The sequence below is a fragment of the Plectropomus leopardus genome, chromosome 6, assembly GCF_008729295.1.
Source record: "Plectropomus leopardus isolate mb chromosome 6, YSFRI_Pleo_2.0, whole genome shotgun sequence".
Classification (NCBI taxonomy): domain Eukaryota; kingdom Metazoa; phylum Chordata; class Actinopteri; order Perciformes; family Serranidae; genus Plectropomus; species Plectropomus leopardus.
In genome coordinates, this window is record NC_056468.1 from 10,341,714 (window position 1) to 10,354,079 (window position 12,366).

The 12,366-nt window shown below is 40.4% G+C and overlaps 1 protein-coding gene across 1 annotated transcript in view; it reads right to left on the bottom strand.

Moving 5' to 3' along the window:
* The window catches only part of adgrd1 (adhesion G protein-coupled receptor D1), a 37,959-nt gene that overhangs the window by 12,328 nt on the left and 13,265 nt on the right, over window positions 1–12,366 (bottom strand). Inside the window, exon 13 of the mRNA XM_042487804.1 lies at window positions 11,044–11,185. Within this exon, the coding sequence (XP_042343738.1) occupies window positions 11,044–11,185 (142 nt within the window). The remainder of the gene's footprint in view (window positions 1–11,043; window positions 11,186–12,366) is intronic.

Genomic DNA, 12,366 nt, shown 5'->3' on the forward strand with positions numbered 1-12,366 from the left:
TATGTTTTCCTTTTGTATCTGAAGAGAAGCAACCCATTTTTTCATTTCTGCTTCTGATAGAAAATAAAAATGCTTTGTAGTTGCTTAATGCCAAAAGAAGAAGGCTTCAGCTAAATCAGTCTGAGATCACACTGAAGGACAGACGAGACGCAGATCGACACTCAGCAAAGGTGATTATTACACTGAGCTAAAATCCCTACTGTCTTCGACAATCTTATTTGATTATAACTCACTTTTTCCGTGTCATTCCTTAATATGAGATTTGGAGTCCCCGGAGACAGTGAGCTAATGGCTACAGTGCAAGAATGCTGTAATTGGGGCTTGGCCCTGGTTTCAGGTCAAACCACTACCCTCCTCAATCTGTCATCTGAAGAAAACAACACTTTCATTGGCGGGTTGGGTGTATACGGAGAGCCTGCACACCTCTCCTCGCTCCCCAAGCTTTGACTCTCAGACTGAATAAGTGTATGATTAGATGGACTGTGTCTGCACTATTTCCTTCTGGAAAAACTGAGAGAGAGAGAGTGAAACTGACACTCAGGCTGTCTGTTTCCTGGCCCATAGGCTCAGTGATTCATATTACAAAGCATAGCACAATACGTTCAATTCACTGTGTAACCACATCGCTGCTCTCATTCTGTCCGTTTCACGCATGCAGCTCTTTATTCATCATGTATTGTGACCCTTGAGTTGAATGCGATGGATGTTATATTTATGTGGCCCATTAGAGCAGACAGCGCGATGGGTCCAAGAACCATGAGAGCACCGTAAATGCATCCTGTCACCACAAGCCGGCGGCCAGCTCTGAGGAGCTGCAAGCAACCCCGTGGGTGAATTTACTGCTCCCCTGTGGGCTTTAATAACTCACATTGCTTGTTGGGTGTAAATGAAAGCAGATGGAAGAAAGACAAACTGTAATTGGCACACTGTAAGCCTTGCTTTACATGTTCTCTACCATCGCTGAACCTTTAATGTTCCTGTGCGACAAGGAAAGACTAATTATCTACATTAAGCACAAAATGTAAACCCTAGCTCATGGGAAACAATCTGTCATTATCCAACCATGATATGTACCAGACACAAGTTAAAACATACATTGACTAACAGACCATCAAACATGTATAGGGTGCTGTATGGTCTTGCTTCTTCTCTGTTTGTGCATCCAGTGTGTGTTTTGCAGCCGATATCTGAGGAGAAGTACAGGAACCTTAAAGTCGCTGGTGTGTGTTTAAATGCACTTGGGGATCTGGCGGAGCTTTATGCACACACCGTCGTTCCCTCATTGCCCTGAGGCCTCAGCCACCAGCCAACATTAGAGCTGGAGCTCCAAGTCTTTATTAACAACAGAAGGCCAGCAAACACCGCCTTGGAAATCACTTTGAGCCTCGTAAGGAGAACAGACGTAGAGAGGAAGAGAGGAGGAATAAGGTGAAAGCTATAGTGACAGTAGAGTGATACAGAGTGACAGGTTGACAGAAGAGAAAGAGGAGAAGGGTCAGAGAGAGAGATGCTGATAAATAAAATATAGTCAAGGTGTTTCTGGTGCTTCTATGTTACTAAGTCAGTCTTGACGCATTAGTCAGCTCCATCTTCCGTGCTTTCTGTAACCACAACTCGCCTTCCACAGCAGTGAAATATAAAATATGTCATATTTAGATTCAACAGCAAAAATCAGTGGTGGAAAAGTACTTTTTTTTACTTTACCTATTTTAAAGTACAAGTACAAACATGTCAAAAATACTCAGAAACACACAAGTAAGGTCCAGCATTCAAAATCCTTCTTCCAGGACCTGCATGTGATGCTTGGAGCATATTTATGATTCAGAGTCTCAGCAGGAATTGCATGCACACAGCTCTGAATATGGAGATGGCTGAGCCGGTGGCTAGCCGCTGCTGAGCGCAGTGCAGAGCAGCAGTGGACAGCTTGCCAGTGGGGTACATACACAGAGACTCGCTTAGTCATGTATAGATGATAACCTAGATTTGTAAATACTCCCACGTGATTTCATGTTCCATTTGTCAAGTGATCACTTTAACCCAAATGATTATCTTTCCCTAACCAAGTGCTTTTTGTGTCTAAACCTAACCAGACCTTAACCGCAACACTGTAATCCCATAAAACAGCGAGACAAGAATATTTTGAAGCGGATCACAAGAGTTTTGCAAATCTAGGATTACCCCTTAGCTACAACTGACTCATGCACGGCCTGACCGTCTACCACATTAATAAACAGAGAAGCTTGAATAACAACACGCGCAGAGGGAGTGTGACTTCATTCTGTGCTCAGGATACCATTAGTACACTTTATCTCTACACTGCAAATAATAATAAAACTGCTATATTAAGGCACCCTGCATACGGCTCCTTTAAGTAAAATTATTATCATAAAATTGTACTTAAAGTATCAAAGTAAGTTATCACTTATTCTGCAGAGAAATGGCTCCTGTGACTAACAGATCTCCCAGTGTTTATTGTAGTTTGGTTGTATATGTGAGTGGACGTGTTGCCTGTGTTCTCTCAAATGTCTTGTAGTGAGACAATAAAGGCTTATCTCATCTCATCTCATCTTTTTTTTTTTTTTTACTTTTTTTCTAGTCTTTGTTTTTGGTTAAATATTCAAACTTTTTTAATGTAATAATAAGTTAAGAGGGTAGAATTCCCTCTTAGGTAGAACTACTAACAACTCACTGACATCTGAAACGTGATAAGAGCCATCAGCTCGACACCAATTAGTCACAAGCCAAAAAACTCCGGAAATACATGTTTAAACATGTATTAGAGAGTAAAAAATACAACTTTTCATATTCTATGTAGTGGGTTAGAAATACACTAGCATAAAATGGACACTTAAATAAGGAACAAGCATTTCCAAATTGTACTTAAGAATGACACAAGAGTACGTACTATAGACTGTATATAAAGATATATGCAGTGTATGGAACATGCACTTGAAAACGTTTTGCATCAGACAGCAATCATACACTGAGTGACATTTGGGTGTTATTAACTGGGACTTCAGATAAAACATCTGCAGGGGAGTATAAGAACTGTAAGTCATGATGCAACTCTTTTGGAGGGAAGAAGCATGTCTTAGCTGCCACGTGATCATCATGACATACATGTAATATGATAGTGTTTTACATAATGAATATTTAATGGTGCATTGCTAAAGGCAACGTACCCCTTCCAGCCTTTTACACCACCACACCAATCAGTTGTCATTGGGATCAAAAGGCCTTCAACATCAGCATGAGAGTGATGTGTATATCCCTATAATCCAAAGCACACTGTTTTATGGCTGCGTTGAGCTTGCTGGATAAAATGAACAAGGATGAAAAAAAACACCCTCATGCATCACCAAAGCATATAAGTCGCAGATGACACGCAGAACACAGCAATTTGTATAAATGCAAGCTTCTCTGTCCTCTGTGGTGTCTGTCAGACCTCCATGACTGGCAGAGCTGGAAGCTGGAGCCTCGCTGTGGTTGAGCTAGCTTCAGCAAATGGCGACAGCATATGTCTCTGCAAATCCCGAGACATCGCGCAACTCCGAGATAATTTAAATCTTAGTTTTTGACAGCTGGGTCTCGTGCAAGGCGCAAATAAAGAAAAGATGGAGAGAACTGCAAAGTGCCCGTCATCGTTGTTTCAACTGACAGTTACAAACAGACAGGCTGGTGCTGGCAGAAATACATTACAATAGCTTTATCTAGATTGCGAGATGCTTTTATCATAATGACTGACAATAAGTAAAATCAGCCACCATCGTACAAGCCCAAAATCAGTCAAGCAGATCAGCTCAAATACAAATACAAATACAGATCAAATACGCTGATCTACTTCAAGTGCCACATTTACAGACAATAGGACATGGAGTTTTTTAAATTGTATTTTTTGTACGCATGTATGTATGCATGTATGTATGTGTGTGTATTTATTTATTATTTATTTATCTTTTTTTTCTATTATTCTTATTTTTTTATTTTGTAACTGTTTTAAAATTTTTTTATAGTCAGTATTATAAAAAGGAAACCAAAGAGTATATACATGCATACACGTGTGTGCTCGCACACATACACACGCACACACACGCACACACACGCACGCACACGCACGCACGCACGCACGCACGCACGCACGCACGCACGCACGCACACACACACACACACACACACACACACACTATATTGTATTGTTTACTGAAGTACAACAGATTAAGAGCAGCTTTGTTTTCACAAGATTTTAACATGCATTACTTCTTATTTGGAGCATAATATATACAGTGTAAAGAATCCTTTTTAAGTTATAATGGACAGTAAATAGAATCAGACCTAATCCACATTTTATTTGAAAGAATTTGAAAAATTAACCATAAAAGTTCATTTATGATCTTAGTAAGGAAAGTAGTTTGACCCAAAAAAAAAAGTCTTTTGTTTGTGGTCCATTCACTCGCTTTTTTCCAGAGCTCAATATTCGCTGAAAAACATGAGATATTGTTGAACGCCCCCGAAAAGGCTTGTGAGTGGACCTTGAATAAATATGAAGTATCACTTGTAAAAAAGTCCTGCACACCCACTCATTCCATCCAGCACTGGTACAAAAATATGCAGCCACGAGAGCAAAGGAGCAAAGAAGTCTAAATACAGGCTTTGGCTGCGCTAAATTTAAAAAAGCCATATGACACAACAGTGTGAGGGAATAAGTAAGAGATCTTCTCCTTTTCCCTCAAACGTTCCAAATATTTGAGAGTGGAGAGCCGGGGTGTAATTTGGACTCCACTTTCTGCATTTGGTATCAATATGAATTTTTAACAGTGCAGCTGTCTACAGTGCCCAGAACAGCATTAAAACTCATCACCAATATTTTTCACAATGACAAAGGAATATTGAAAGCTACAATTGGTGAAAAAGGTGAAAGTTAAGATATAAGTTAACAGAACGGCTGACTAAATTGTCTTGCATAACAATAAAGAGGCCATCCACACATACCCTAAAGGTTGCACTGACTGCTCTTAAATTTAGTAAGGGAAGGAAACACTTTATTGCAGTATGTCTGGGAAAGGCACACCAAGGTATGGTGTAACATGACTCAATCCAGCCGGCTCAGAAAGACCAACCACAGCTCACAGCTTGACCGGGAGTTTGAGAAAACCTGCCCAGTGAACCACCTGAAGGTCAATAAATGAAAGCATCAGACTGACACAGAGTGCAGCTCTGATGGAGCACAGATCAGAGCGCTGTTATCACAGGGCTTTTCAATCAGAGGCCAGACTGAAGCTGATCCACACACAGCATTTGGAGCAACAATTTGAGGCCATGCAGCAAAACACAACTGGCCTTGAGTGAGATCATGCCGTCAGGGGAAATGTAATAAGACATGCAGCTGTGGTCTCAGCTCAGTCTCTGAGGTAGACACAGAAAACAACGAGACGTGTTGAGAGGTATGCAGGGTGTGAGGAAAACCGGGTACAATTAAAAAAAACAATAGACAGAGATGTTTTTTATAAAGTGAGCTGTGGACCTTCATAGAAATACTGTACTTTGTTAATTAATGGTTCAAAACAGCAAAAATGCCGATTTTTTTTTCTTTCCTTTGAGACATAAACTCGCATGACGACAGGAGATGTTGTCCATGCATGAATTCATGTGTTCAGTTCCCACAAACTCTCACATGTGGCCCCTGTAATATTTCTCTGGTGTCCGGCCTCTTTTTTTAGTAACATGTTTGCAAGCATTAGTTGCGTTTTGAGCCTTTACAGAAGAGTTTGAACATGGGATATATAAAAGATCAAATAAGGGTAATTATATATTTAGCTGATATTGCATTTGCATAATTGAGGTTAACACAAAGGGGGGGGAAAGCTTTCATGACATCTGCATGCAGACTCGAAGCAGACAAACTGTAAAACTCAAAGTTCCCACACTGTGTGTGACCCTGAGGTTACACATTAAGGTGCTTTAAGGTTACAAATATGAATTTTTGTTACTGCTTTTACAGTCAAAAACAGGGCCAAAATTTATACTTCACATTTTCTTTTTGAGAAAGATATGCATGTCATTTCTGTTTTAAATCTTTATTCAGTCTCTCAAGGTTCACAAAGTTACATTATTTAAATACTAATGTCAAAATTTAATTTTGAAATCAATATAAGAGAACATGAAGAAAAGCGAATTTTCATATTTGAAAGGAGGAACCAGTGAATACATTTCTGCTTGAAAAATGACAAAAAATTGATTATCAGAAATATGGCAGAGTATTTTTTTCTGTTGATCAACAAATCATTGACTTAATGTTTCAGCCCTAATGATCTTATCATGTTTTTTTTAGTATTTCAAAGCAGTAAAACAATAATCCCTAATGATATAATTGATCAAATGAATGCAATCTGAACTGAAGAAGCAGCAAAAAATTGATGGATGGATTAACCAAATCAATAATCATTCATTCATTCATTTACATTTTTGCTAAAAATTATAACTTGTCATTATGTTACAAGACAATGAGCTTCCTAGCAACTGCAGCTAGCAGTACTCTTTACGGCTAACGGTGCTGACTAAATCTTCACAAACAAAGACGAAACAGCCTCCTGCATGCACAATCCATTGCACAATTCAGCAACCCAAATTTTAGTTTATAAGGGCGGAACATCTCCCGATAGACCTCTGACGGGTATAAAAGCATTTAATAACTAACATGGCTGCTTATGAGACTTTTTAATACCTTCTGCAACCTTTTTTTTTGTAAAGGAACTAAATTCTTAGCTTTTTACAACTTTTCAAAAGTCATACACCGTGTGAAAGCAGGTCTTTTCTTTGTATAATCCTGCTGTTGATTTAGTTTTCACACATTTCTTGAGACATTCTGAAATATTTTCTACAAATGCAAGCCTGACGTGTTTACAAACTGGAATTTCTCAAGTTTGGTCTCGTTTAAAAAGGGCGACATACGTCTATCGCTTTTGAAATTATGTCTGAGGACACAGAAAGAATCATATAGACAGAATCAGGACTTTTTCTTCTTTCCTCTGGGCTCAAGCTGTGCTCTGTGCGGCGCGGAGCGAGAGGTGGTGGTCGCGATGTTTGAGTGGTGACAGAAGGGGGGGTGCTGAGTGGGAGGGGCTGTAAAGAAAGACTCTAAATCTTCTGGCGAAGGAGAAATAGCAATAGCCAGACCTCCATCTGTGATTGATCAGCGTGTTGGCTCACACAGCTTGTGTTTGTGTGTGTCGGTGTACGGATGGGTGTGGGAGGCTGGGAGAGAGACGGAGGAGAGATTTTGCCCACAAGGTTTAAGCTGGGCGTGTGCTGGGAGTTATAAAAAGACTGGCAATAAAGAGCAGTTATTATTGTGGCAGAAATGACTGATACCAGCGCTGGCGTTCACGATTAACAGGACGGCTATCAGAAAGTGTTAAATAACCTTCGCGTGTTTATTTTCAAAGGTGCTGAACAATTGATCGACTAGCTCCAACAAGTCTAGACGTAATTGTAAACAAAAGCCACCCAGTTTCCCCTTCTGCCCCTGACCTCTTTACTCACTTCCCACCAAATTCTCTTTCATGTTCTTTAAATTATGGGAGGAAGCCCGATGAATACAACCTAATGGATGAAATAGTCGCTGACTGTTTCTTGTCCAGTCACTAGGTCAATATTTGAACTGACAGAGTAATGGTGAAGTCACACGAGTCAGTTCAATAAGTTCAGAAATCACATTTTCTAAAACTTTGTGTGTGTAGAAAAGAAGATGTTGGCATTTTGCAAAACAGCCTTATTCACTTTCTGGCAGAGATGAAAAGATTGATGTCTGCCTGTTAAATAAAAGGATACGGCTAGCAGCCAGTTAGCTTAGCTTAGCTTAGCACAAAAGACTGGGAACAGGGGAAAACTGTTAGCCAAGAAATTGTGCAGCACATGGTGAATTGATAAAAAGGTGTTAATTCGTGAGCTTTAGAGGTGCTGGTGGGTGGATTTGTTTTTGTATGCAATGGACAGAGCCATGCTAGCTGTTTCCAGTCTTTCAGTGAACTAAAGTTAACCCGCTGCTATTTGTTGCCTCATATTTAACATACTGATTTAAACAAACAATGAAAAAAAATAATAAAAATACTACTACTACTACTACTACCACTAATAATAATACTAATATATCTTATTGTCTTTAAAATAATTGTAAATAAATACATTTTAAATTTTTTGTGTTCGTGTCCGTTATTTGGGTTGTGTTAGCAATAACAATATAACCAACAACAACAATAGTCATAATAATAAAAAATCTATAAATGAATAAATAAAATGATATTTTTGTTTCTACCTCTTATTGTCTCTAAATGAGGTATTCAAAGTAGATCAGCATATTTGATGATGCTGCCGTACTTAAATATGCAAATATTTCACGTTATGTGAAGATACTATAGTGTTGTTGATCCTCTCATCTAACTCTCCACCAGAAAGCTAACTTAATGACAAGTTAATGATTTTTAAGTCTACATGATGCCTCAAATTAAATTAAAAAAAAAAATTAATTAAGGGACAGACAGAGGCCACCAATGCTCTTCCAGCGGTGCCACCCAGATTCACCCTTTCGCCTCGGCCCTTCTTACGGAGCCGCCAACCTAACACGCTACTTTATAAGCCTGTAAAGTCAGGCCAGCTTGTCAAAATCTGTTTTCTAAATCCTCTCAGTTTTGACCCTATAAATCCACTTTGCTCATGAAATCAGTCTTTCCATTCATTCACTTCATACCATCAGCATGATGCTTCGACAGAAGAAGAGTACAGCGAGGAGGTGTCTGCCTTTTTATGTATGTACTAATGTTTAACTACGGACCCCGATGCCTCCCACCCTCTCTCTTCTCCCCTTCTTCACTCCTTAGGTACTCTGAAACTGAACCTGAGGCAGACAGCAGTGTTAAATCACTGATGGAGCCAGGGTCCAATCAACACTGCCGCCAAATGGCGTGAGAAAGCATGCGGGCCTCCAGCTGCCTTGATAACGCCTTGTCTGGGTATCAAACCCGCTCCGTGCCACATAACGTAGGATGGCGGCACCTCGGCTCTGACTGACTCAGCTGGGAATGGCATGACGTCACCAGGCTGTTTCAGTGTACTCAGTCAAGACTGCAAGGTCACTCTGACACCGACCACATGGCTTTGACCTTCAGTGAGCGGTACCTGCCATGACACAAGGTTCTTTACAAGCTGGTGACTCCATCAATCCACGCCACAATACGTTTTATCATGGCAGGTGTCAGATAGAGAAAATGGATGACATTTGGATCTGAGCCACGACAGTAGGCGACTGTTCGCACAGAACAAGAGATGGCAGACAGGACTTGTTGTTACCATGACAGCATGAGAAGACAGATGAGGACGCTGACATATTTCTGCTTCAGACACACTCAGTCCCCCTGCTAGCTTTTAATGAAGTCACTGGGTGTTTGTCTACTTTCTGGGGATAAACAGAGAGGTCAACCACAAATCACTTACTCTCCGCCACTGAACCGCTGCCATGAGAGGAGATCTTTGAGGTTTAACTTGTGCACACAGTAAAGAGCGACATAAACAATGACGGGAAAGGTCGGCCTCATACTGTGCGAGCCACCCTCCCTGCCTCCAAGCTAGGGAGGTGATAAGTATCCACCAGCTGCCAAAGACATTAAAACTCCAAAAATAGTTGGTTTTCGACTAAATCCAACAAAAGGTCTGTGCAGCAAAGCAGTTACAGCAAAACAACCCTTTTTCTGGACGCGTTCACAGCCAAAACAGCTCTGAGCCAAATTACAATGCAGCTCCTAAATAAAAATCGTCGTCCGAGCTATGCGGCCTAAATTAAGTTGAAATATGCTGGCATGATGTGTTCCAATCACTACGCGTTAGTAATAAGTATAACAGGTCATTTGTAATGGGGTAGAGAGGAAAGAATGCAAGAAACCTGATTTATCCTTACATCAGAGGTAAAAGGCAGTCCAACTAAAATAGAAACACCTTGACTCATCAGCGAGCAGAGCTGGTGAGCATCTCCAGCACTCCCATAACAAAGCGGATTATAAGCCCTCTCCCATGGTGTCTGCTAAAACAAACACAGTAATCACAGTCACAGGAACCAAGCCAGATGATTGCAGCATAAACATTTATTTCACCAGGGAAAATGAAGGCAAACAAAGCAATATTACCATGGTTTCATGAAGCTGCATGGCTTTCATTTGTACTCTTATGAGTGAAGAGAGAAAAAAAATGTATTCCCTTCAATAGAAAGTGAATAATTCTTGTAGGACTTGGAAATTTAACAGAGCCACATTGTTGCGGGGGTTAGTCAACTGCCTCATTAATACTATTGTATGATAGTCTAATGGGCTATTAACACAATTCATTTAGATGAAAAGAACGGGCTTCGAAATCCTGTTAATGTGCAACAAATTAAAAAAATACACATGGCTGTGAAGAACCACGTTTCTGACTTTACAGGGAAGCGAGCTAATGCGATACACATTTTTAAGTTCATTTGCATGATGAGTTTCGACTGCATTTCCCATGGAAAACTGGCAAGGCTCCTGCCATAAAGAGGCAAAGAAAAAATATGTTGTTCATAAAAGAAAGTTATTGTTCTTTTCAAAGTGCCCTAAGCCTGCAGTTCAAATGTCCATAATCAGTTTGCTTTCTGGAAGCCACATGCTCCGAGAGGGAAAGTTGGGCAGGCTAATGAAAACCAAAATAGGCTTCATTCTTTGTGCCGGTGAGTGCCCAGCTGCACAAGCCTCGGCCAGTGATCGACACCCATCTTCTTACATAAGAGAACGCCAAAAATAGAGCTGATAGATTTGGGGGGGGGGGGGGGTCCGGCTACTGTAGCAACAGGCAAACCATAGCCCTCTTTCCCCTCTGATAAGGTGGGTCCCACACCCAACAACTGGAAAAGCACTCAACTTCCCCAGTGTGACTGACTCACATAGAAAGCAAACGGCTGATAAATACTATGAGTCAAATAAGAGGGAAAAAAAGAATAAAAAAAACACCAAACAGGACAGTGTTCTGGTTGATTCTTACCAGCATGTGTGTGAGGACAATCTTGATGAGTGGAGCTCCAGAGAGGTTGACTGACAGGGCCGGTGAAGGCTCCACTTTTAGAGAGATCAGACAGCTTGCTACCTGGATCTTATGATCCATGAAATCAGCTGCTTCATTAATCCTAAGAGACAAAAAAGACAGAGGGGAATGTGAGAGGAGAAAGGCAGCTTGACAGGAAGAAATAGAGGCAGAAACAAGAGTCACAGACAAAAGCAAGACTCATAACAAGACAAGGTCAAAACCTGGTATGTGTATGAAATGATACACGGCTTTCAATTTGAAACGAGGCCTTTTCATCTTAATTTAGTCACAGACTTGTTGAGTTGTTATGGTTCAGGCCAAAAAATCATGGAAATACATATTAAAATGAAGAACAACCCACTTAGACTCTGTCACACAGCAGAAGGAACCTGCTTTCTGTGGAGCTGTACCCACAGTTCATTTACACAACCCCAACTCAGAGAGATAAACGTCCATGTGTAACTAGTGGGCTGCACAACCATCGGCAACTATCAGAGCCAAGTTCCATAAATAACAATAGATTTTAAAACGTTCTATAAGTGCCAGTTACTATAAGGAGAAGTTTTTTTTAATGTGGGGGCACTCATTCCTTTATTGGAACAGCACATATCCTTTTCAATTTCAATCACTGTCCTTTTTCCACTTTCTTTGCATAATGGTGGCAACAACACAGGCTCTTTTCTCATCAATATGTGTTTCCAAAACCTGACCTGAACCCTAACCACTGAAGGGGATGCTCTACATTATTCGAGGGGGGTATACATTACGGAAAACCAGCACCTTTATTGACACTGTAACACATTATAGTCAATAGCATTTAGGTACACATGCAACACAAGGCTTGTGGTGGACTGACAGTTGTTTCTCAAACAAAGTGACTAGTCTCACATGCTGCCGTCCAGCCAAAAAAACCGAAGTCAAGAGAGACATGGTCGGATATATCAGAAAAAAATTCACGGTAATCTGTTTATTACAGCGACACATACGTTTTACACACGGGCCAAGTGCAGCAGCATTTAAGTGGAACTTTGATTATCTTATATTATCTATATCATTAATCTCATTGACAAGCAGCAGCACGGCATCAATAGTTTTTCAAGGCAATCTGGTATGTGACATTAGGATCATACAAGCATCACCTCTCTATCTAGAGGGGACATTCTCACCCACAGAGAAGCCAGGAAGTGGGAGAGACGTATTAAAAACTAAGTCGCAAACATCTCAAAATGTACTGTCACATATTTCACATTTTGTACTTTATAAAGTTGGAAAAACAGGTTG